General features: G+C 32.8%; 2 protein-coding genes across 8 annotated transcripts; one reads left to right on the top strand and one right to left on the bottom strand.

The window, feature by feature from the left end:
- The first annotated feature begins 331 nt into the window (after positions 1–331).
- Positions 332–26,986, top strand: LOC141451247 (uncharacterized). Of its 5 annotated transcripts, XM_074122488.1 has the most exons (7): positions 23,443–23,578; positions 23,750–23,928; positions 24,025–24,129; positions 24,216–25,765; positions 25,840–26,027; positions 26,104–26,208; positions 26,307–26,986. In XM_074122488.1, exons 4-7 carry the CDS (start codon positions 25,664–25,666, stop codon positions 26,431–26,433), a joined length of 522 nt encoding a protein of 173 aa, XP_073978589.1. In that variant the 5' UTR covers positions 23,443–23,578; positions 23,750–23,928; positions 24,025–24,129; positions 24,216–25,663; the 3' UTR covers positions 26,434–26,986. The 5 variants fall into 5 exon arrangements, with proteins under 5 accessions (XP_073978590.1, XP_073978589.1, XP_073978588.1 ...); XM_074122489.1 differs by lacking the exons at positions 23,443–23,578; positions 23,750–23,928 and adding an exon at positions 332–383; XM_074122487.1 differs by having other exon boundaries at positions 23,443–23,928.
- LOC141451246 (uncharacterized) lies at positions 6,176–18,440 on the bottom strand. 3 transcript variants are annotated; one of them, XM_074122484.1, is made up of 9 exons: positions 18,345–18,440; positions 17,508–17,686; positions 16,171–16,521; positions 11,997–12,368; positions 11,204–11,590; positions 9,962–10,348; positions 9,142–9,528; positions 8,365–8,751; positions 6,176–6,859 (listed from the first exon to the last, which is right to left on the bottom strand). In XM_074122484.1, exons 2-9 carry the CDS (start codon positions 17,635–17,637, stop codon positions 6,405–6,407), a joined length of 2,856 nt encoding a protein of 951 aa, XP_073978585.1. In that variant the 5' UTR covers positions 17,638–17,686; positions 18,345–18,440; the 3' UTR covers positions 6,176–6,404. The 3 variants fall into 3 exon arrangements, with proteins under 3 accessions (XP_073978585.1, XP_073978586.1, XP_073978587.1); XM_074122486.1 differs by lacking the exon at positions 6,176–6,859 and adding an exon at positions 6,893–8,268; XM_074122485.1 differs by lacking the exon at positions 9,142–9,528.
- Positions 26,987–26,990: the final 4 nt, after the last annotated feature.

Raw genomic sequence — 26,990 nt, 5'->3', positions numbered from 1 at the left:
TTTAATTTACTAATTAATAATTTGTCTTTGGAACGTACCGCACACAGATAAAGACTGGTCGAATACAATGAACAGAACAATTAGAAAAAAGGAAGATACAACATGTAAACAATAAAATATACGAGTACAAAACCACACAAAGTACAAAACAGTTACTTTAAATGCACAATCCTGTATATTGTATTTTATCTACATTAATTATATCAAAAGTATAACTTATATAAAATATAATTTATACAATTGGTAAAGAATAGCTATCTCTAAAATCAATTACACCCTCATTTATTATTATCACTAATGATGAATCGGTCTTACTTTTATTTCATTTTCAGACATAAAAGCAAACATGTGAAAGTACTCTATTAGTACATTCTTAATTTGCGGTAAGCACTAGTTAAGAAGAGATCCATAAACTGGACAAACTATCAGTAGGTGGTATAAATCTTCCGCATCATTCCAACTACATATTGTGTATGTCTGCTTAGGATTTATTACGTATGTGACATTTTACTGAATGCATCAGTTCTGTACCTTTAAGCTTTAGGAATTGAATGCAGCTAGTTTGGATGCAAGGTGGAACAAACCAGTTTGAAAATCTAACTCCCAAGTAGTCAAAAGCTGATACAACTTCCACCTCTTTAATCTATCTCCTTAACAAAAACTTACAGTTTAAAATGTTAAGTATAAGGGTTGATTAAACGCCAAAAGGTACACAAATCAGCGAGTACCCAACATTTCATTAATACTTCATTAATAGTTGAGTAATTCTACTGCATTAATTTTCATTAATAAGTTATTTTTTAGAATTTATTAGATGTCACAGACCCTTATGCTGGCCATTTTCGTCTACAAAATATATGTTCAAGTAGCACTGCAGATTGACTGTAATATCTAGTTATTTATAATAATCAAACTGTTAATTACAGGTTAAAAATAAAAATAAATAAATAAAATAAACAAAATCATTGATGTATGATGGTTTTTTAAAAAAGGTTTTGAATTTTTTAGCCTCATATTTTTTTTATATTTTTTATAACATTTTTCTTTTTGAAAATGCCGTTTTTGCTCATTTTCGGCAACTTTTTTCTCGAAACCTATAAGATCTAGGTTGTTGCAAAAAAATTACAGTTATAAAGGAGGATTTGCCCTTTATTTTAAAGAAAATTAGAGAATTTTATCTTTTATAGAAAAAGAGAAAAAAATTGTCAAAGTTGGGTGTTTTTCAACGTTACGCTTTTCCGTGCAGTTTTTGATGATCAACCCTTATATCTATTAGTGTTCCAGGAATAGAATTTTTAAAAACTGCGGTGTCTGTTTCGAGTAAGATTCATAGGAGTGGACAAGCCTAATAAGTAATCAAATTGTGAAAACCAGTTGTACATTATCGAGTGCTTATGGCTGAAGTGAATATTTTTCAGTTTAAAAAACCATAACTTAGACAGTCTTTGGTCTTATATACCAAAAAGTTTGTAGATCCAAAACAACACTGATTTAATTAACGTTACAATTGGAATTAAGCACATCAAATTCGGTTCGGATTAGCCTGTCAGATGTGCTTTTGTCTAACACAAATAGCTTTTTGTAATAGTTCAAGTGTGCTTTTTCTATTTCAGCTAGATACCGCCATCTCCAGATTTCCACCCCATAGAAGAGTATACTCATGGAAATAGCATTATTGACCCTAGTTCTACATTCCATTGACTAATTTTAGCCTTACGGCGTGACTGAGCCAACAGCAAATGAGGTCTTGGTTGCAGCTAGTTTGGATGCAAGATGGAAAATCTAACTCCCAAATAGACAAAAGCTGATACAACTTCCACCTCTTTAAGCAGATATCATCATACAATAAAATCTTTATATACAGGGTGACCAGAGTTATTATGCTCCAGCCCCTTTTTTTTTAAATGGCGGGAAATTTTGAAAAAATAAAATACACGTATTTAATCATTTTTAGTGTAGTTTATTTTCAGTGATTGACCCATTTTTTAAACCCCAATATCTCGAGATACAGCATCCAACTTTTGTTTTTCGAATGGAACGTTATAATTTATTTTTGCATATTTTAATACTTATTTAAGCTCCTGAAAAAAAATAATAAAAAACAATTCAAATCGTTTAGGTTTTTCAAAAGTTATGGTAATTTAAAATTTGAAAAATAAATTCACTGCTTCTACGAACTGAACGTGGGAGTCTAGAGCTTTGGCTTGCCTATTCGTTGATGGTGCCCAGTTTGAACAGCTTCTTTTAAAAAAGATAAGGTAATTTTGACAATATACTGAAATTTGTTTTTCATATTTTAAATTACCATAACTTTTTAAAAACCTAATCGATTTAAAAAAAAATTATTTTGTTTTTTTAGGAGCTCAAATACTATAAAAATATGCAAAAATATGCAAAAAAATATAACGTTCCATTTGAAAAACAAAAGTTGGGTGCTGTATTAGATACAGGGGTTTATAAAAAAGGGTCAATCACTGAAAATAAACTAGACTAAAAGTGATTAAATACGTATTTTTTATTTTTTCGAAATTTCCCACCGTTTAAAAAAAAAGTGGCTGGAGCACATAACTCTGGTCACCCTGTATATGGCTTATAGTAAAAATTAAAATTAGACTATAATAAAACTCGGAAATATAAAATAATATATAAAATTCTTTATTCTAGAGAAACAATTCGTTGCAAGAACAACAAACGGTGCTGCCCAACTCCGTGAGGTTGCTAAAACACAGCTTACATATCAATCCTCCAGACAATCTTGCATCTCGTTTTGCGGGTAACTTTTAATTTATAAGAGTCAACTTGTAACGCATTAAATAAATAACAATAAAATCACTATTTACATGTAGATAAAATTCAATAAATATACAACTAAAATATAAATAAATATATATATATATAAAAACAACAATGAGGGGAATGCCCAGTCAATATAAAAGACATACATATTGTCCTCGTCACTAATCCATAATTACACAGTCACCTTAGGATTTAAGCACCGTAGATATGGTGATGCAGAATTCCAAAGGAGTCCAAAATAATTGACTCAGCAAGTTTGTGGAGGCCGGTAGAGTAAAAACCCATCTCTCTCGCAAAATCAACCGTAAGCCTTGGCAGGGTTCCCCGGGCTCCGAACCAAAGGCCCATCACCCTCGCGGAACTTTTCTTTGAAGAAGGGAATACACTTTTCATAAATTCCCTTCTTTTCAATATCCACCTTTTCCGCTTGGTTTGGGTCGTTTGTTTCATATCTTACCGTTGGGTCTATTACGAGCGCTTTTTTGTCCTTCTTAGAAAAAGCCAAAATATCGGCGAACCTTGTCGACCCATCGGCATCGATAGAGAAAACCTCCTCAAGGCAGTCATAATCCCGCTCCCTCAGCTTCTCGGAGATCCAGTGCTTCACATTGTGATGGCGGCGGGTGATTAGAAGCATGTTGTAAGGACATTTGCCCAGAACATGGGCTACAGTTTCAGTCTCTCGGCCGCATCTGCGGCAGAGGGTCCCAACATTTCCCGTCACATTACCACCAACACCTGGTACTCCTCGCAGAGGGGCGTAGTTTATATTAAGCTTGAGGGCATTTGACCATTCAGAGCCAGTGAGCAGTTGCTTATCGTTGATGAATTTATTGGCTTTCGGCTCCTCTTTAAAATGGCGGACACCAATACCTTGCCACTTACATGCCGCCCAATCCTCAAAAGCTTTTTCACGAAGAGACATTCTTAACTTTTTGACGCTGGATAACTCTTCTGTAGGGTACTTTTCTAGATTAAGCCTCTGGGCGCACTCGTCTACTTCTGCAGCATAATCGAATATTCCCTGGAACATAGCATCATCTACCATGGCCAAGCGTTGCGCAATTGAAAGATGTTGTAGGGGAGCCTCCCACTGGCACCGTAGTAGTCCCAGGCCACGAAATCGTCGAGGGGCATAGAACATGGCAGTGTTAGAGTTAGCTGGGAGACCTAACATAGCCTTAACACTCCTTCGAATTACAGTGTCAATGCCTTCCAAGAGTGTTGCTGGCAATTTAATGAGAGGTGCACACTGAAAAGGGTAGGTTAGAGCCGGAAAGATGTACTGATTTATAACATTTAATTTCTGCTCCGGCTTTAACAGATTTGAAACAGTCAGTTTATTCAAATTCTCATTGAGTCTAGATACAGCATCCTCGTTGCAAGTTAATTGTTCCTTGAAGCTGCAACCGAGGTATTTGACTGTTTCTCCTTCACTGATCGATTCTATTACCTCCCAATTGTCTAGAACTAGACTTGTTTCATGCAGCATTCCTTTACTGATAGCTATGGAGGTGCTCTTATTTGGATTAATTGCTAAACCAATTTCTCTGAAAATCCTGTTGATGCACATGATGACCCTCTCAGCTGCTTTAGCACTGCAAGCTGTCACCGCTTGATCATCTGCAAAACCAGTCAATATTACGCTTTCCTGACTGGAGCTCAATTTGTAACCATATTGAATAGAAAAAGCAGGGTCACATATTTCATGATAAACGTGATCAATAGATAGATTAAAGAGGGTGGATGAGAGCGGACCGCCCTGAGGAACTCCCCTCCTCACGGAAATTGGTTCGGTATTTTGCAGGCCAACAGAAATGGTTATTTTATTATTGCCTAAAAGTGAAGAAATCAACTTCATCAGGTCGGAAGAAACACCCCTAGCCTCCAAACACTTATCGATGTGCGCGTGTCCCACATTGTCGAAGGCTCCAGTGACATCGAGGAACGCCACCACACCATCACGCTTCTCACTCTTGGCATCCCTGAGCACTGCATCGATGATTCTGGAGTTTACGTGACACCCCGGAATACCTTTTACAAACCCTCTCTGACTGGGATGAAAATTAATTTGGCGCCTCAACTCCTGATCCAAGACTTTTTCTATAAGTCGGCGTATGATGGAGTAAACAGTGATAGGTCTCCAGGCGGAAATATTGCTGGCTGCTCCTTTACCCTTGTGAATGAGTATGGTGCGTCCTCTGCGAAGGGGTTCAGGAACATACGAGGACACAAGCATAATCTGTATAATATCCCTAATAATAGGCGCAATTGCAAGATATTTCACGGTACGGATTAGCACCCCATCCGGTCCCGGTGCCGTGTCAAGGGAAGTAGATTTTATGACTTTATGTACAGTCTGGAGGTCTACCGTCACTAGATCAGGTTTTGTACGAGCTGCATCATACGTTTGTCTCACATTATTATTGGGGTGTTCAAAAATAGTTTTAAAATGTGCCTCTAGCGTTTTAATACTTACGGGGCACTGTTTGGGTGCACCAGCGTTCATAATATCCTGAACAACTCTTTTCCGCCTGTTGTAATTTAAAATTTGAAAAATAAATTCACTGCTTCTACGAACTGAACGTGGGAGTCTAGAGCTTTGGCTTGCCTATTCGTTGATGGTGCCCAGTTTGAACAGCTTCTTTAAAAAAAATAAGGTAATTTTGACATTATACTGAAATTTGTTTTTCATATTTTAAATTACCATAACTTTTTAAAAACCTAATCGATTTAAAGAAAAATTATTTTGTTTTTTTAGGAGCTCAAATACTATAAAAATATGCAAAAAAAATATAACGTTCCATTTGAAAAACAAAAGTTGGGTGCTGTATTAGATACAGGGGTTTATAAAAAAGGGTCAATCACTGAAAATAAACAAGACTAAAAATGATTAAATACGTATTTTTTATTTTTCGAAATTTCCCACCGTTTAAAAAAAAAGTGGCTGTAGCATATAACTCTGGTCACCCTGTATATGGCTTATAGTAAAAATTAAAATTAGACTATAATAAAACTCGGAAATATAAAATAATATATAAAATTCTTTATTCTATAAATTCAATAATACGAAACATAACTTTTCAAACTTAGTTTTTAATTTATCTGAATTAAATTCTTAAAAAAGTAGGATACAAAAAACGTTTTACTTAAAATCAAATAAAATACGATACATCAAAATGCCACATGAATATTATGGTAAAGTAAGTAAAGTAATTGCCAATTTTTTCAGGCGGGCTTTACGTCCAACTACCAATTAGGTGTCGTGGACGGAGGCGACTAGCAAACATACTTTACTGTAAATTTCTTTTATGAATCATTAAATAAAATCCAAGGCCTAAGACCGGGAATCGAACCCAGTACCACAATGCATATTAGCTTTCCAGGTCTCGCCTCTTAACCGCTCGGCTACCGTAGCGCCTTTATGGTAAAGTTTCAGCGCAGCTCTGACACTATTTAACCAAGAGGAATAATAGCTCACCGAGTAGTTTCAGAAGTTATTACAAACATATTGTCATAACATAAACTCTGTTTACTTTATATTTAACTATTACTAATCTAACTGGTGGACAACAATGTCCAGACGGGTCTGAAGGCCAAGCAAATAATTATTTGTTTAACACATAAATTAAATAAAAAAAGAAAAGAATAAAAAATAAAATGAAAATGAAAACAATTATCTTCCAGTGTTGGAACAGACTCAACTTTAAATCATTCCTCGTGAACTTTTTAGTTGAAGCAACAGTATTTTTAGAAGATCGTGAAGATGTCAATAAACACTTGCCTGCTCTTTCAAGTGAATTAATTTCACCATTTGTTCTATAATTGTCCAAAACTTGGGCCAAATCCGGACTAATAGCCGTAACAGCTGCTTTAAACCAATTTTGACAATTATTATTAATTGGACCGTATCGTGTATAATTAAGACTATTTCTTTCTGCAACTTGACGTAATTTAAGTGGAGAAGTTCTCTTTGATCCAAGTCCACGAATGGAATTATCATCCACATGTGATGGTCTTTCTTTTGAAAATGATGGAATAAGTTTTCTATCTGTCTTGAACGCTGCAAAAATGAGAAGTATAAATAATATAATATACAACCACAGAAATTATTGAGCAGGTTTTTCTTAAAATACAAAGTTATACAGAGTTCTTGACCAAAATAATTTTTGTTCTGTTTCATTTCTCTTGTGAGAAATAGAAGCTAATTATATTCACTTCAGCTCATTTCGGGCCGTCTTTAGTATAAACAAACCAATTCTTTTTCCCACAAGGGAGTTTAACGAAAAACGCTCATTTTTAGATTCAAACGTGTAAAAATAAATTAATAAAAAAGTTACAAGTAAACTTCTGCTTGATATGATATGAAAAAAGTAACCTAAACTTATCCCCTCAATCAATCAAGCAGATCTTAATTAGTTTAACCCTTTGAGCACATTTGTACCAGAACATGATGTATTTATTTGGCCAAAGAGGTACGTGACGTTCTGTTAACTCGTTGAAACTGAGACAATATTTAATCAAATTAAAAATTAAATCAAATTTAAATAAATCAAAGCAACAGATAAGGTGTCATGTTTGTATTGAACACCAAATTAGGGAGGACTCTACCTGGCTGTGCTAAAAAATGCGAAGGACCGCTGCATTCAGCAACCTGTTTTGAAAAATATCACACCCTTCAAAATTATAAATAATTTGCTAGTTATTGTAACTTGAATTTATATGTTCTAAGTATTTTGTAATACTAATAGCCCAAAGTTATTTATTTATATACGGGCAATCACCCAGGTACAATGAAATATAATTTAATGTCATTTACAAGTAACGTACAATATACATAGAAATAAAATATATCAATAATACAATAATAGTAAAAAGAAAAAGAAAAACAATTTGTGTATTCAGCCGTACGAGTGAGTGCGCGCTGTTACGTATGTACTAAGTATACGATGACACCACGATCATAATACCAGTTCAAGTGTTCCTTTTTTTGTAATTATGGATATCCTTTCTCGGTATAAATCATACCATAGATCCAGGGAACCCTGTGAGTAATCTATCATATAATACTGTATGCCCACACTCAATCACAGCTATCAGATCATATATCATATCTATTAATTAAATATATTATATGTGTGTGCTTGAATTTTCTTTATCAATTTCTTTATTTTATTTAATACCTTTTACAACTAATTTGATCAAACATCTAAATAATTATCATTAACATTTTTGGTACTTCGGGACGGATTTCTTATTATTTAACAAACATTTTCTGATAATGAACTGATATAATGATGGTGGAGTCGTCGAAAACATAACATAGAACATAGCAGCGCGCACTCACTCGATTGACTGAATACCTACACTCACACTCAGGGTTACTAACTGCAAGGTACAAAGTTTGAGGACATTATGTAGCAAAAATAGTAGGAAATAAATTAATTATTGCATTCTATAGCTTCTACACGCCTAAAAATTAAATGTGCTCTAAGTGCAAAACAATTTTCAAATAAATTTGTACCCAATGGGTTAATAAATAAATAAATAAAAACTGAAAACAATCACCTTCCAGTGTTCGAACTGAGCCATCTTCAAATATAGCAACTAGACTCCAGTGTTGAAGTTGTAATTCAACTGAATGCTTAAAAACAAAATTATTTAGTGGCTTAGGATACAGGAAAAATTCAGCCTCTCGCACTGCAGAGTCATATTCTTCGGGCAAAGCTCTGGGCAATTTCAAACCAATAGCTTTAATCGCTTCTTTAGACCAATGTTCACCATTATTTTCAATTTCATCATAATCTGTACCATTCAGACTATTTTTTCTTGCAACTTCACGTAATTTTTGTGGAGAAGTTTTCATTGATCCAACTCGCCTAATTTTTGTAACCAACACTTCTGATGGTCTTTCTTTTGAGAAGGTTGGAGATAGTGTTCTATCTGAGTTGATCGCTACAAAAAAGAGAAGCAGAAACAATATTATTTACAATTATAGTAATTAAGCACGAACTTTTTTTAAAATACTAATTAATTCAATTTATTCTAAGTGCTTGACTATTTTGTTCTACTTCATTTCTCTTGCGACCAATTTGAGCTAATAATATTCACTCCAGTTCATTACGGACCGTCTTAAGTATAAACTAACAAATTCTCTTTTCCTCAAATGAAATAAACAAAAATACATTCAGTTTTATATTAAAACGTACAAAAAAAAGTTACACGTTAACATCTGCTTGACAGTGTGATATGGCAAAATAACGTAAACTTATTTCTTCAATCAAGCAAGCAGATCTTCATTGGTTTAATACAAAAATCAAATAAAAAGAAAATGAAAACAATTACCTTCCATGGTTCGTACTGATCCATCTTCAAATATTGCGACTAGAGCCCAGTGGTGCATTTCTTTATCATATGAATGACCCAAAACATCATCACGTATTTCCCTCGAATACAGAAAGAATTGAGCCTCTCGCACTGTAGAGTCACAGTCATCGAGCAAAGCTCTGGCCAAATTCAAACCAATATCTTTAATCGCTGATTCAACCCAGTGTTGATAATTATTTTTAATTGCATCATAATCTGTACCATTCAGACTATTTCTTTCTGCAACTTTACGTAATGTATATGGAGAAATTTCCATTGATCCAATATGCCTAATTTTTGTAACATCCACATCTGATGGTCTTTGTTTTAAATATTTTGGATTTAGTGTTCTATCTGAGTTGAACGCTACAAAAATGAGAAGTAGGAACTATATAATATACAACCATAAAATTATTAAGCAGATTTTTTTAAAAATACTAATTTATTCAGTGTGCTTTACCAAAATATCATACTTTTTAACTTTTTTGTACTACTTAATTTTTCTAACGATTAATAAGAGGTTAATGGAACGATTAATATTCACTTCAGCTCATTTCGGGCCGTCTTTAGTATAAACAAACCAATCCTCTTTCCCACAAGGGAGTTTAACAGAAAAACACTCAATTTTGTATTAAAACGTTCCAAAAAAGTTAATAAAAAGGTTACAAAAGTTATAAAAAGGTTACTGCTTGAAATTATGATATGGAAAACTAATGTGAACTTACGGCCCTCGATCAAATAATCAGATCTTTATTAGTTTAGTACAAAAATCAAATAAAAAGAAAATGAAAACAATCACCTTCCAGAGTTCGTATTGATTCATCTTCAAATACAGCAACTAGTGCCCAATGTTGCATTTCTAAATAATATCCATTATCCGAAACTACATAATCTAATGGCCTTGAATGCAGAAAGAATTGAGCCAGTCGCTGTGAATGGTCAAATTCATTGGGTAAAGCTTTTGCCAATTCTAAACCAATGTCTTTAATCACTGCTTTGACCCAATGTAGACAATTATTTTTAACTGCATGATAATCTGTATCATTGAGGCTATTTCTTTCTGCAGCTTCACGTAATTTAAATGGAGAAGTTTTCATTGGTCCAAATCGCTGAATTTTTGTAACCCATACTTTTGACGGCATTTCTTTTGAAAATGTTGGGGTTAATTTTCCATCTATCTTCAAAGCTACAAAACGAAAGAAACTATATAATATACAACCATATACAAGGCGCCTCGGTAGCCGAGTGGTTAGAGGCGAGACATGTAAAGCTAATATGTATTTTGGTAATACGTATGTTCAATTCCCGGTCTTAGGGTTTGGATTTGAAAGAAATGTCCAGTAAAGTACGTTTGCTAGTCGCCTCCGTCCACAGTTACAGCTTTGTTCTCACGATCCTTGTAAGGAAAGGATAACACTTCAAGCTGACTCCACAAAACATCAGTATAAAACCCTCTCATTTTCCCATATTCCCTCTCTTCATGTTTTACACGCCGAGCTGTTGTAACTATGTTTGTCTGCTAAATATTTTTTTTTAAAAAAAAAGGTTCTTTGCACTTTCAACTGTCATAACTCACGACAACTAATTAGTAGTTGGACGTAAAGCTCGCCTGAAAAAATAGTCATTACTTTACTTTACTTTTCTTTACAACCATATAAATTATTAAGAAGGTTTTCCTTAAAATACAAAGTTATTTAGAGTGCTTAAATAATACACTTGAACTTTGGCTCGAACTTTTTGACATTTTGTACTGCTTCATTTCTCTTGTGATAAACATGAGCTAATCATATTCACTTCAGCTCATTTCGAGCCGTCTTTAGTATAAACTGGCCAATTCTCTTTCCCTCAAGTTAATTTAACAGAGAAATACTCATTTTTAGATTCAAACGTGTAAAAATAAATTAATAAAAAAGTTACATGTAAACATTTGCTTGACAGTATGATATGAAATAAATAACGTAAACTAATACCCTTAATCAAGGAAGCAAACCTGAATTAGTTTATTACATAAATTAAATAAAAAGAAATTGAACACAATTACCTTCCAGAGTTCGTACTGATCCATCTTCAAATACTGCAACTAGAGCCAAGTGTTGTGTTTTTAAAGGAACTTTACCCAAAACAACATCATGTACTGGCACTGAAAACAGACTGAATAGAGCCTCTCGCACTGAAGAGTCATGTTCTTTTGGCAAAACTCTGGCCAAATTCAAACCAATTTCTTTAATCGCTGATTCAACCCAGTGTGAACAATTATTTTCAATTCGTTTATATTCGGTATAATTCAGACTAATTCTTCCTACAATATTTCGTAATTCTTGTTCAGAAGTTTTCATTGCAAAAAGGTAATACATGTGTTTTCTGAAACTATTTGTAAGTGAATTTTTCGGTGACATTGTTGGCATAAGTTGTTGATTTATCCAGAGTGCTGCAAAAATGAGAAGTAGAAATTACATAATTACAACCAAAAACAATTTAGCTGGTCTTTCTCAAAATAAAAAGTTATTTAGAGTGCTCGTCTGAAAAACTTTTCGACTTTCTTGTATTCCTTAATTTCTCTTCGTTACGTAAGAGCTAATTATATTCACTCCAGCTCATTTCGGGCCGTCTTAAGTATAAATAAACCAATCCTTTTTCCCACAAGAGAGTTAAACAGAAAAACACTCAATTTTATATTAAAACGTTCCAAAAAAGTTAATAAAAAGGTTACAAGTAAACATCTGCTTGAAATTATGATATGGAAAACTAATGTGAACTTACGGCCCTCGATCAAATAATCAGATCTTTATTAGTTTAGTACAAAAATGAAATAAAAAGAAAATGAAAACAATCACCTTGCAGGATTCGAACTGATCCATCTTCAAATTCAGCAACTAGTGCCCAATGTTGCAAACGATCTCCACTATCCAAAACTAGATCTAATGGCTTTAAATACAGAGAGAATCGAACCTGTATTTCTGTTGAGAAATATAAATTGATACCATTTCTGGGCACATTCAAACCAATAGCTTCAATCGCTGCTTTAGTCCAATGTTGAAAATTCTTCTTAAATAAACTAAGATGATCTTTATCATTTAGTCTTCTCATTATAACTACAAGAAATTCATGTGGAGAAGTTTTTATTGATACTATTCGGAAAATTTTTGTGCCACGCACAATTGGTGGTCTTTCTTTTGAAGAAGTAAGTTGTCCATATTCTTCTTTTGCTACAAAAATGAGAAGTAGAAACTACATTATACAACAATATTAAAACTGTCCGGTAGGACAGTTGTATAAGGGTTGATCATCAAAAACTGCACGAAAAAGCGTAACGTTGAAAAACACCCAACTTTGACAATTTTTTTCTCTTATTCTATAAAAGATAAAATTCCCAAATTTTCTTTATAATGTAGGCCAAATTCTCCTTTATAACTGTAATTTTTTTGCAACCACCCAGATCTAATAGATTTCGAGAAAAAAGTTGCCAAAAATTAGCAAAAACGGCATTTTCAAAAATTGTTGTTCTTGTTGTTGTTGTTGTTGTAAACTGCGTAGCGTCTAAACGCGTTAACCGATTTTCATGAATGAGAGGTCATTCGATTCGGAATTTTATGTAGATGTGCCTTTTGGGGGTATCGACGCTGTAAATCGAATGGGAGAGGAGTTAGCTCCCTTTATGTAAGGCCCCCTCCAAAATTATTATCATTAATTACTCTGTAAATCTTAGCCCGATTTTGATCAAATTTGGTAGGATGACAGGGTTAGGGCTCCTCTACGTAACATTAAAGCGACGATCTGCTCTTACACTTGTTAAGGGGAAGTATAGCAATCTTTCAAATTATCGAAACGTGAACCGATTTTCATGAATGAAGTGTCATTCGAATCGAAATTTTGTACAGATTTGCACTTTAAAAGTCTCGACGCTGTGCCTCATAAGGAGGGGAGTTTGCCCCACCCAAGTAAGGCCCTTTCTAAAACTATTATTACCAATATTTCTATAACGCTTAGTCCGATTTTGATAAAATTTAGCAAGAAGAAGTGGTTAAAGCTCCTCTACGTGGCTGTGAAGTGCCATCATACTCTTACACCTACTAAGAGGAAGTACTGCAATCGTTAAAATTTCAATGAGTGAACCGATTTACATCAATGAATTGTCGTTCGATTCAAAATCTTTGCCTCTTTGCCTTTTAGAAAGAAGTACTGTAATCGCAGTTTATTTTTACTATTTACGTACAAATACCTTCCCTATTTTATTCAAAACGCTTTCTCAAAAAAATTGTTATTGAGGATGGTTTGGGGACCGCAACTATAATCATTCTTTAAAAAGATCTCTCCAGTGGTAGTTACGGTTCCAATTTAACATTTTTTGCAGGTTATAATGGTAAAATTAAAATTTATTATTCCCAATTTTAATAAAATCTGTAAAGCAGATATGTAACTTTGCAAAACATACAAAAAGGAAAATCTATCCAAAAGGTACAAAAATCTCTTTAACAAAAACTTACAGTTTAAAATGTTAAGTATAAGGGTTGATTAAACGCCAAAAGGTACACAAATCAGCAAGTACCTAACATTTCATTAATACTTCAATGATATTGTAAAGTTTTTCTATCTTTTACTAGAAACTTTACCTATAACTAGTGCCTGCCACTAGTTAATTCACTTTATATGTGGGTTTGATAAATAATAAAACTCGCTAAAGTTGTAAGTAATAACCTGATTTATTAGCACATTAACATTACTAACATTAACATTTAGTAGTAACTAACGCTATTCATTCTATTCGGAAAATTTTTGTGCCACGCACAATTGGTGGTCTTTCTTTTGAAGAAGTAAGTTGTCCATATTCTTCTTTTGCTACAAAAATGAGAAGTAGAAACTACATTATACAACAATATTAAAACTAAACAATTACAGTTACCATTTACAACAGTCACAACAGTTTACTGTTACTTACTCACTATGCAACACCACAAAACTGTTCCACGACTGACCCCTGGTCCGCACTACACCGAATTGCACTAGTCTCTGCTACACAAACAAAGCTCTACTCACTGACTACCTGCCCAACTGGCTAACACTGAAGCACTCCGTAACACTGACTCTCTCGAACTGTTCCTTCCAAAGTGTCTCTCCAAAACTAACTCTCAACTTGACTAAGAACTCACTGCTCACAACCTTCTTAAAACTTGACTTGAAAACTCTGTCTTAACTCTCTAAAAACTAACTAAAAACTGACTTCTCCAGCTGTGTCTGCCTCCTTTTAACTGCGTGCCTCCCTCCAACTAGGACTGCCCTCCTCCAACTCTCTGAGCATAAGTTTCCACGCCCTCCTGACGTTCATTGGCTGGAGAAAACATACTGCCACCACCTCAGCTGTAAGCCGCCTCCTCCAATTCTCTGTCCCACTCCAACTCCGCCTGTCTTGCTCCCACCTGCCGCTCATTGGCTGGAAAACGCATACTGCCACCACCTCAGCTGTGGCCGCCTCCTCCAATTGTCTGTCTCACTCCTACCTGTCAATCACTGGCTGGGAAAACACATATGCCACCACCCCAACTGAGGCCTTTCTCTTAGCTGGCTTTTACACAGCGGTGGACCGCTATAGCTACGGTCACTAAACTCCTTAAACAATCTAGCCCTTTCCTTTTTAGTTCAGGTAGAGACCGGCCCTTTTGTCTACACAGTGGTGGCCTGTTACCGACTTTGGTCGCTTAACCCCTAGAACAATCTAGGCCTTTCTTCTCTGCCCAGGTCAACTTCGTTACAATATTTTAAGTAATTTTACTACATTAAATTTCATGATTATTTTTTTGAATTTATTAGATTTTTCACAAACCCTTATGCTGGCCAGTTCTTTCTTTTTTTTTTTTTTTTTTTTATGATTTAAGTCGCGTCAACATCTGAGGTTATTGGCGCCCGGAGCTTTTTTCAGTGCACTGCCGGCCTCAAATAACGCATAGGTAATATCAAGTAAATTATTCAACAATAATTATTCATTTCTCAATTGTAATTTAATTTAGTCCCTCTAATTTTACTTATAGTAAAATACCGGAATAATTATGTTAGTTGTCATAAAAATATGCATATCTTATTTATCTTATATTCCAAATATATAACACTGAGAATGTAATTGAAGAAAACTATATTATTTTCTATAAAGCCAGATTAATTATTACCAAGTATTATAAACGTTTGACTACTACATAAAGTAACAATTACTTTAATCGAAGAATGAACTTAAACCGACAATTTTTATTTAAAAATAAAAATAAATAAATGAAATCATTGATGAATGTTGGTGTAAGCATTTTTTTAAAAAGTTTTTGAATTTTTTAGCCTCATATTTTTTTTAATATTTTTTTTAATAAAGTTTTTCTTTTTAACCTGTGATTAATGGTTTGTTGATTAGATATTACAGTCAATATTAAATGGTGTTCTACTTGAACAAATATTTTGTAGATTAAAATAGCCAGCATAAGGGTCTGTGAAACATCTAATAAATTCAAAAAAATAATCATGAAAATTAATGCAGTAAAATTACTTAAATATTAATGAAGAATTAATGAAATGTTCGGTACTTGCTGATTTGTGTACCTTTTGGCGTTTAATCAACCCTTATACTTAACTTTTTAAACTGTAAGTTTTTGTTAAAGAGTTATTAAACACGTGTTTCCTAAAGTACAAAGTTAGTCAGTGTGCTTGACCAAAATACTACACTTTTTGACTTTTTTGAACTACTTCACTTCTCTTGCAAGAAATATCAGCTAATTACAGTCACTCCAGCTCATTTCGGGCCCTCTTTAGTATAAACAAATCAATTCTCTTTCTCTCAATTAAATTTAAAAGAGAAACGCTCAATTTAATCTTAAAATATTCAAAAAAAAAAACTAATAAATAAGTTACAAGTAAAGATCTCCGCGATAGTATGAAAAAAGTAACTTAAACTTATTTCCTTAATCAAGCAAGCACATTTTTATTGGTTTAATACATAAATTGAATAAAATATAACAATAAGAAAACATTTACCTTTCGTAATTGTTCGTACTGTTCCATCTTCGAATTCAGCAACTAGAGCCCCTTGTGTCACTTCATCATCATAAAAAAATATTTCAGCCTCTCGCTTTACACGGTCACATTCTTCGTACTGATTTCTTTCCGAATCCGAAATGATAGCTTCAACAGCTGCTTGCATCCAATGTTCTCCATTATTTTTAATTGAATGATAATTTGTACCATTCAATCTATTGTTTATTGTAAAATATAATAATTTAATTGGAGAAATTCTGATTGATGTTAGTCGCTCAAGTTTTGTACTATTCAGTTCTGTTGGACATTCTTTTAAAAATTGGGGAACAAGTTTTCCATCTGACACCAACCCTACAAAAATGAGAAGTAGAAACCAAATAAAATACAGTTATAGAAATTATTAAGCTGATCTTTTTTGAAATAAAAAGTAATGCAGAATGCTTGACCAAAATAGTTTTGACTTTTTAAAAAAATGTACTGCTTCATTTCTCTTGCGAGAGAAAATTAGGAGCTAATTATATTCACTCCAGCTCATTTCGCGCCGTTTTAAGTATGAACTGTTCAATTCTCTCTTATTGTAAACAAAAAGTGAATAAACAATTTTAAGTTTTATTTTTTCCTTTTACATTGTGTAGACGCAACTAGGGCTGCATAAATCTACATGTCTCGCAAGTACTTAACACTGTAACGATCACTTTTAAATTACCACAGTACTTACTGAAGCATGAAAATAAGTTGAAAAGTAAATATATGCTTGACAGTACGATATGGAATCAGTCAGAAAATAAACTTTTAAAGCACTAGCCATGTAACAGATTTTATAAAATCGAAGTCCTACAACGTCAACTTATTCCCACAATTAAGCAAGCAGATTACATAAATTAAATGAAAATTGTAAGTGATCAGTGGACTAATGTTGCACTTGCAGTCTATGGTGGTGAGAACTGCTGAGTCGACATAGTGTATATGACCGGGCTACTGGCTTGCCACGAGGCTGATCATGTTGCTGATGGTGATCTGCTGGCTGCTGTCCTGTGGTGAGTTATTGTAGCCCAGTGGTTCTTGTTGATCCCCAGAGTTGGTCGACTCAGCGGTTGCGGGAACTAGAGTGTTTGGTTTTATTGAATTTAACATTATGTATAATAATTTAATAATATAACAATCAACTGTAGTGGGTCTTTGTTACCTAGTAGAATGTAGATTGATTTGGGATAAATAATTTTTATTTTTAGATTAAATAAATAGTAAAGTTATATGTGAGTTGTAATTGGAGTGACACTCCGTATTCCTTCGTGAACCTTACAAAAATAAAAAAATAATAAAATGAAAATAATCACCTTTCAGCGTTCGTGCTAAATCATCATTAAATATAACAACTAGGGCTGTACCGTACCGATACAATTCTCCCCCTCGCACTGTATAGTCATATTCTTTGGGCAAGAGATGTTTCGTAAGAGAGGCACCCATAGCTCGAGAAGATGACGTTGATTACATTTCGAATAATTTCTAAAGGAATCTAAAAAAAATATACACAAAATATCAAAACTGTACATTTCTTTCAAGTTGTTTCTATTATTGTCAAAATAAACATAAATGAGTAATTCAAGAATCATAATACAAATTTCTACTTTGTTTTCAAAAGAAATTAATGACTAAGAATGTAGCAATAAGCAAAGCAAAACTAAAACAAACAGCGAATTTCAGCGATTTTTTAAATAATTACTAAAGCACTATATAAAACGGAAGTAGATCAGTGTTTAAAGGATTAGCTGCTGTAGAGGAAGGAAACTTGAGGAAACGAGTTTTACTCTTGTTGAGTTCAGCCGTTTTATTCTTAATAAACAAGAAAAATGGTCAAGAAGTGATTTCCGGTAACGCGTAGAGGAGATTCTATGAGACTTTTGAGCAAACTTATGAAGTGCCAAAACAAAGAATTATACGAGCTTATTATCTTATTCTATCATTAATATTATATCATTATCATCTTCCATTCAAAAGTTGAATCCTTATTTGACTGGGCTATTAATGATTAAATAATTTTGAAACGCCATATTATAATGTAGCAACTGACTTTAGAAAAAATTGGGTCAGCACTAAATAGCTATTGTAACAAATTAGTAAATTTTGCAAGCATTTTATTGAGGTAGGTATTCGTAAATTTTTATTCTACTTACTTTAAAATTCTAGAATTATTTAGAGCAACATTCCACACTTGAGCACTCTTTAAATGACCTCAGGTGATTGCAGATCCAACATGTCCAGTAGATAAGTTATCTGAGGATGACTAATCGGTCCCAAAAAATAATCAGTCAATTAAGTAATTATTGCAATCTTACACCACAATCGACCTATTTTTAGCATCGATACCAATATATTTAAGATTTTTTATTGATTTTAATGAAATGCGCCTAACTGAAGTTTATTTTTGACTAACTTGGTCTAATTTTAATATCATGATTATTGCAGAACATTTAAATAATAGAGGTTTTCTTTTAATAATAATAATAATAATAATAAAAAAAACTGTTCCCCTGTCTTTCAATTCCTTCAAACTATAATTTTGTTTATTTATTAATTAATAATTTGACTTGGGGATATATCCCACGGAAATGAAGACTGGACGAATACAATGAACTGCACAATAAGAAAAAGGAAGATTCAATATAGTACAAAACAACACAAAGTATAAACCAGTTACTTCAAATGCCAATATATTGTATTATATTCACCTTAATAACATCAAAAGTATAATTTAAATAAACATAAACATATTAAAGATAAATTGGTAAAGAATGACGATATCTAAAATCAATTTCACACTCATAAACTATTCATTTATTATGAATGATGGCGTTATGAGGCAACTAATGGTGAAGAGGTGTACCTTTTCTTTCCTTTTCAGACATAAAAGCAAACATGTGATAGTACTCCATTGGAATATTCTTTAACTGCGATATGCACTAGTTACGAAGAGATTTATAAACTGGACAAACTATCAGTAGATGGTATAAATCTTCCGCATCATTCCGACTTCATATTGTGCATGTCTGCTTAGTTTTACTAGGTATGCGACATTTTTGCTGAATGCATCAGTTCTGTGCCTTTAAGCTTTAGGAATCCCTTAAATCTATTTAGTGTTCCAGGAATAGAATATTTAAAAACTGCAGGGCCACTTTCGAGTAAGATTCATTTGAATGGATCAATCCTAATAAGTAATCAATTGTGAAAACCAGTTGTACATTATCGAGTGCTTATGGCTGAAGTGAATATTTTTCAGATTAAAAAACCATAACTTAGACACTATTTGGTCTTACATACCAAAAAGTTTGTAGATCCAGAACAACACTGATTTAATTAACGTTACAATTGGAATTAAGCAGATCAAATTCGGTTCGGATTAGCCTGGCAGATGTGCTTTTGTCTAACACAAATAGCTTTTTGTAATAGTTCAAGTGTGCTTTTTCTATTTCAGCTAGATACCGCCATCTCCAGATTTCCATCCCATAGAAGAGTGTACTAATAGAAATAGCACTGATTCTAGTTCAACATTCCATTGACTAATTTAGCCTTACGGCGTGACTGAGCCAACAGCAGATGAGGTCTTGGATGCAGCTAGTTTGGATGCAAGATGAACAAACCAGTTTTTTTTTTTATTATTATTATTTATTTCTTGCTTATAAAGGACAATGCCCTATAGCAAGGGTTTGGTTACAACACAATTACACAAAAGAAAAATATACAAAAATAAGAAAAATTATCAATCAACCTTTAACAATTAATTTACTCAAAATAAAATCACCCTTGGCTCTTGAAAAATAATAAAGAAACAATAACGAAAACTGAAACTACACTTTAATGAGTTGAAATGTAAATAATAATAATAGGAACTGTAAGTTAGGTTTGACTATTATACTGACATGCCGAATGATATAGTTGACAAAATTTTGAATTCTAATGAAATTTATTCGCATACATATGCACGCGCATACACACACATTCATATACGAGTATATATATATATACACGTACACATGTTTACAACGAGATTGTCAAGACAGGATGAAATTTCTTAAAAATAGTATTGATGAGATGTAATTGTAATGTAATATGACTTGCTGTTTTGATTTGGGATCTAATATTGTGTTCGGCCACTGCTCTCCCATATCATGAACTTTAAAATGTTGTCTACCTGACTGATAGAAGGGACATTCCACTTGTGGTTGATGTTTTCTACTATATTTAACGGACAGAGTTTGCACTTCAATTGAGGGTTAATTTTATGTGTCATGGATCTGGAGAAAATTTTTATGGCGTATTTACCGGAAGTCCTGACTTGAGCAAACAATCTGGTGAAATGAAAAGGTATGTCACATGTTAAATAAAACGGTACGGTAACAGTTGAAAATCTAATTCCCAAGTAGTCAAAAGCTGATTCACTTCCACCTCCTCTCACACCCACAAAAAAAACATTATTATTTATTTATTTATACTATTTTATTATTATTATTATTATTATTATTATTAGACGGCCTTTAAGGAAATGTACAATTTTTGTTTTACCAGTATTTGCTTCCAAATGATTCATGCTGGCTAGCTGGTAAGAATTTCAAGTTTTCAACCATAGGTCAGGCACCGAATCAGCAAAAAACGCGCTGGTATCTGCATATAAAGAAAGGAGTACATCTTTATCCGGGGAAATTGGAATGCCGGTGGCACCTCTCGCTCTAAAGATTCATCTATGTCATGTGTGAAGAGGCTAAACAAGTGCACCTCCTTCAGGGACTTCGCCCTGCAGCACCCCAAAGTGACAGTTATCTCATCAGATAAAAAAGCACAGCTTTTGGTTCTTAAGGTTGCAATATCAGCAAGTACTCTTAAGTATCTTTATTAATTTCCCTCTAGTTTCCATTTGACTTCCCTTTTGCCATATCCGGTTATGATTCACACAATCAAATGACTTCCTATAGTCTACAAAGGTAACGAATAGATAAGGTTTTATGTAGCCCACTTTTAATTGAATCATAGTATTTAAAACAAACAGGTTAATCTCACATTAGCGGCCTTTTCTAAAGCCCCACAGACTTTCAGGTAGAGTCTTACAATCACCTTACAATCCAAAGAATCAATCTTTCTAATACCATCTGGGTAAATATTTTTAACATACTACACAGCAAACCCACAGGGAGAAGTGGATTAGCCACTTCTTCAGAGTACTTGGCGTCCCTGCGGGTATCCCAGCCTAACAAAATGAAAATGAGCAACATATACTGTTCCACTCCAAAACATTTACACAGTACATATAGGGCATAGTCATCTGTACAAGGAGGGGCTTATTAACTCGGAACCGTTGTGCAGTTAGTGTGAGGGTGAGGAGGAAACGGACTCTCACTTGCTGTTCGATTGCGTGGCAATTGAGTGAATGCGCTATGAAAACCTTTGGATCTTTGAGGCCAAAGGAGATAGTGGCGCAAAAAGAACTAGTAGGGAAAGTCTTCAACCTCTTTAGTTGGGGAGTTTCATCTACTGGATCCAAAGGGGAGGGCACAATAAGCCTCTTTTGGCTGCGGTGCCATGGGGCATATGTCCCACTCAGATAATCTAATCTATCACACAGCAAAGAAATTCGTCTATAGTTATCGGGCATTGTTCTACACCTTTCTTATACGTATATCCTTGAAACAACAGATTTCGCCCAAGAATCAGGTATCTTTTCTTGCCCAAGAACTTTATTAATGAAGTGAACAAAATATGATTCTTCTTCTGAAGAAGGTTTTTTAAAGTATCCATTTGGTAGCTTGTCATAGCCAGGTGTCTTGTCACCCTTCAGTTTAATTAGTGAACGTTATTATTCCTTTAATGAAATAGGTTCGTCAAGATCCGGGCAGGACTCACTAAAAAACAAAACATGACCTATGTTTGCCTCTCTGCAATCGTTCTAAAGTAGATCATCTACTGCTCCAAACTTACGTGATTCGAAAGGATATTCTTAGGTTTGAATAAACTGTATAGTGGCTGAGACTTCCCTTCAAAGTACTATTGCATGAACAATGTGTGATTTTTACTTTTTTAAGACTTTCATCGAGACAGATATTTAAATAAAAGTTGCTGTTCTATCGTCATATACAGGCGGTGTGCTTATAGTTTAAAATAGTTGCTAATGTTGCTCAAACGCCATAAAAAAATAATTTTTAGATTATTTTCCCCATTCATTTTGGGGTATCTATTGTATATTTGATTAAAGTTTCTCTTTCACAAGAAGAATGGCATTTCACTTTCGGCGACGCTGTAATGTACTCTGTTTAGAATTCTAAATTGACTAATAACTCACATGAATCCCTTCATTTAAGATAAAAATACATTTGCCATTTGCAGATGTACCTTTTTACCTACCAAATCTAATCATATATCAACACCTGTTCCTCTCTCAAAGTGAAAACCAAAAGTAAATACACTCCAAATGTAATTTTGGTATAAACTGATGTTTGCAAAGACTTCTACAAAATAGATTATTTTTTAAAAATTTAAATTCGACAATTTGATCTGAAAAAGTAAACTATACCGGATAATCTGCTTGTGTTGTCTCTGAGCAGAATATTTCATCACTCTGTAAAAGATCATTTTGGTACGACCCTTATGCTCGTACAACTGACCCACTGGACACTTTTAATCATGTTTCAAAAAAATCCATCCAGTATACCTTTACTGCACTTTACTTTCATCTCTTGAAATAGGCTTTCCGATCCCTCGGAAATGGTTTCGGTGATTTTTCTAAATCTTTTCGTTCTCATATATTTGCATAATAAATTTGGGTAACTCCTTTTTTTTCATAGGATCGCAAGAATCTAATTAACATAAAGTACTCAATATATTTATTTAAACACTTGTATTTCATTCGTTAAATAAATAATAATAAGTAGCTGTCGGAGGCGATTTAAGTCTGATCAACTCATCAAATATTTGGGTACTTTAGAGAAGCTTCCTGGAGGTCTGCAACAAAGTCTTGCGGAGGCAGGGCATTTTAAATTACCCGCGTTACCTGCTCATACAATTATTAGCAATGTTAGCGAGCAACCAACCATCTATACGTTTAGAAACTTTGGGATGATTCGAATGAAAGATAAACATTTCTTAAATCTACAAAAAAATTGATACATTTAGCGTAGGTTTTTACTATTAAGTACAATTATTTCTGAGTGTTTAGGAAGTACTGTTACCATCCTAATTAAATTAACAGGTTTTAAATATAACAGTCTGCTTAAATCTTCATTCTCTGCCGCACTATCACAACAGAATGAGAACTGCATGCTGTTCACTTGTTTTAATTGCGACATATTACTTTCCATTTTGTAATGCAAACAGGCACAGAATTAGTAAGCGATTTGTTTATCCTTCTGGTAGTGTTATTCAGGTATTTATATTATGTTCTTTAAATGAATAAAAATCCGTTAGTTGCTTGGTGTTACATTACTAGTAATCTGTTGAAGGCGTATATAGATGTATATACCTATAATAGATTACTAATAATCTAAATATTTATTACCGTAACTAATAAATTTATATTATATTCTTTCTACTTTAGTTTGCCATGGGATTAGCATTGCCTGCTGCCGTAATTGGTAGAAATATTGCAACCAATTCGGGCATATTAGTTAATTATGCACTTCCAACTAATGTTACTGAACTAAAGGTACCTTTTAGTTCGACAACCAGGATTGCGCAAGAAAAAATTTTGAATGAAATTATTTTTATGTTAAAAAAGTAATGTAGTGAAATAATGTATTATCGCTTTTTTTTTTCTTCCAGTTGGTACTAGTTGAATGGCATTTATATTTTGATTTTTTTTTTTTATTATAGTAACAATTTCGATGAGGAATGTCTTTATAAAAGTTTATGTCTTTTGGGTGAAAACAAACATTATTCTGCAAGCTTGTGGTACCAATTATTTCAAACACTGATCATGTGAGTATATTTCTTTACCTTCTTATTCTTTTAATTATTATTACAAAGCTGCTCTTGATTTATTGCTGCTCTATTTATTGTTTCAGAGAAATATTAAACTATTATGGAAGGTTTACAGGGAGAAACCAACAACGGATTGACTTTCATAAAAATAATTGTAAATATAATACAAAAGAATGTAGCCTTCTAAAATATTTCTTTTAATGTAGTGTTCTTTTGCTTCAATATAGTTTTCATTTTAAATAATAATTTTTTGTAATTATTTAAATAATTTAACATTTTTTTAAAACTCACACACATACTCGTATGTAGAATTAATCCTTGCATAATATTAACGAAGAAAAAGTATTACACTTTTTTCTGATTGTTTTTTTATATTCTCTAATTTTTAACAAATAATTCTTGTAACTCAATATATAGAAATTAATAAACAAAACAAAGAATACTTAATTACAGTTAAAATTTATATTTGTAATTCAAGCCCTTTTATTAGATAAATGAATAAATAAATTGAATTTAATAAATTATTATTTTCACCCTATTTCCAAACAATATTTGATTCCTAAGCGTATGCCCATGCCATCTAGTGGAATTTTTTAGAAAAACAAAAATTGAAATTTAGAAGAATAATTTTAACTATTTCCGATGTGGAGTAACTTCGGCCCAAAGTTTTTTGGCAGTTCAGCATCTTAAGAAACAATGGAAACAAGTTCTTAATAGAATCGTGTGTACCTCGGGACTTTCTCTTAATCACTTTAAAAGTTCTAACACATATATTTTCCTCAAATTCTAAATGTTGCCAGCACTCTAAATGTTAAGAAAACTTTGGTCGAAAAATGGTACTTTACAGAATAGACTGAGTGTTTAAAAATCCAACGTTTAACTGTTTTATTGTAGCATATTTCTTTATCTTTTTTTACAATACCATAGTTCTGTCATGAAGTATTCTTAAAATTAGATCTTAATTGTCGTCAAGCTAATGCAGAGTATTTTATGTGTGTCTGATTTTAACATATAAGAGCAAACCTATGGTGAAACTTATTAAATAAGCTAATTGATCTTTATAAATAAATAATTAACTGTGTAGAAAACTTTTAAACTTATAAGCACATATAATATATAAATTGTATAATTATAGAAAGTGTACATTTTGTTATTACATTGTTTTTGTATATTGCACGTACATTTTGATAAATTATGTATGTACTTAAGATTGGAATATTTCACTTAAATTGTGGATATGGAGTTCATCTTTTAATTAGTCACTTTCAACTTTTATTTCTTTTCATTTTTAATTTTTTCTTTTGTTGGTGTTTATTAAGGTACATATTTATAAATATATTTGTTGGCCTTTTTGTTAATTGAAGATATATTTGTTCTGAAAAAGGAGTAGATGTCCGTTTTATTAAATAAATAAAAACTTACTTTATTTCAGACAACAGGCAATCGCCTGTTTTACTGTAACAGTGTATCTCATTATCACCTAACTGTTAATTCTAAATATTTCACATTTGTATTCACAGTGAGCTCCAAAATGTTTTACTGGAAATACCTAATCCTTTTTTTCACTTATCTTAAAAGATTTAGTGCAGACGATTCACGTGTCCTTGTTTATCCAAATGGTGGAGTGTTTAAGGTACTGTTTACATAAAGATATCTACTTAATTATCAGTTTTTGGTGAAACATTTTTATGCAAGTTATTATATTAGTTTATTTTAGGATGGGGTATACCAGTGCATGTCCCAATGAGCGTGGTATTCGCCCATAACATACAGTTCCAATACAATCCTATAGATAACTATACTGAAGTTTCGGAATTAATACAGAATGGAGTGACTCGTACACTGAATGTTACCAAATATCATTTTTATTCCATGCTGGAGAACATATTATTGAGGTAAATGTAAAATATTATTACTTTAAATTATTTGAAAGCAAACAGTTTTAATAAATATAATTTCAATTTACTGCAGTGAAAACCACCGTTCCACCTGCATTTTGAAGTTAATCTGTGAACTGAGCAGTACACCAATATTTAAAAGTGGCATTTTAGGCGAACTTTTGCAGCTTTTGTTTACGTGTGTAAAATAATAATTTATTAAATTAAATTAAATCACAATAAGAATTTTAAAAGAATGAATTTAGTATTAAATGTTTTTTAATGTTTTATTTCTAGCCCAGAACAAAGTGTGGATGAGTATGGTAGTGCTTGGAATTTAGGGCAGACACGAAGGTGCCATAAAATATTCTGTCCTGCTGTCTCAGAATTACTAGGAAGAGTCACTAGAATACACTTCATCTGAAATGACATAATCATATTTATATTTATTTATAATTTAGTGGGGTCATTTGTAATTAAATAAAAATATCCTAATGAAAGTAAACATTTTAATGTTCTGAAAGGAATATGGATAAAATATTTTTTTACGAACCCTGGGCTATCATTCCTACGGTACAAATCAGAAAACTGTTATTATAACAAAAGAGCAAAGAGCAAAATGTGACTTCTACTATTCTACCATGTTTCTGTAATAGAAACAGCTTGTGCAGTGTATGGACAGTTGCATAGTCAGGCTCTGTTCATAGATTTTAAAATGGCTTATATTGAATAAGTAGAACTATGAGATAGCTACGGATATATCTAGAGAAAATGATGGCTGGCAAACACAAATGGAAATGATGGTTTAAGAGGGTGCCTCCTGGGAGTTGGGGATCCGAATGTTTCATAATTTAAAATTTTATCTGAAGCTGTTTTATTTTATTTTTATTTTTTGAAAGAGCGTTTTAATTAAGAGTTTTCTACTATTTTCTAAATATTTATAAGTTAACATCTCCATAAACACAATTATGAGCTCCTATT

This window comes from Rhodnius prolixus, unplaced genomic scaffold (genome assembly GCF_049639745.1).
Source record: "Rhodnius prolixus isolate KJV_2025 unplaced genomic scaffold, Rpr scaffold_8, whole genome shotgun sequence".
Taxonomy (NCBI): Eukaryota; Metazoa; Arthropoda; class Insecta; order Hemiptera; family Reduviidae; genus Rhodnius; species Rhodnius prolixus.
The sequence above is the reverse complement of the archived record's forward strand: the minus strand, read 5'-3'. Positions and strand labels throughout refer to the sequence as shown.

Coding starts and splice junctions, on each gene's coding strand:
- LOC141451246 (XM_074122484.1), bottom strand. CDS start 17,637: ATGGGTGCCTCTCTTACGAAACATCTCTTGCCCAAAGAATATGACTAT. Junction 12,369..16,170: donor AGTACGAACAATTACGAAAG/GTAAATGTTTTC, acceptor TCATTTTTGTAG/CAAAAGAAGAATATGGACAA. Junction 11,591..11,996: donor ATCAGTTCGAATCCTGCAAG/GTGATTGTTTTC, acceptor TCATTTTTGCAG/CACTCTGGATAAATCAACAA.
- LOC141451247 (XM_074122489.1), top strand. CDS start 25,664: ATGTTTTACTGGAAATACCTAATCCTTTTTTTCACTTATCTTAAAAGA. Junction 25,766..25,839: donor CAAATGGTGGAGTGTTTAAG/GTACTGTTTACA, acceptor TTATTATATTAG/TTTATTTTAGGATGGGGTAT. Junction 26,028..26,103: donor CTGGAGAACATATTATTGAG/GTAAATGTAAAA, acceptor AATTTACTGCAG/TGAAAACCACCGTTCCACCT.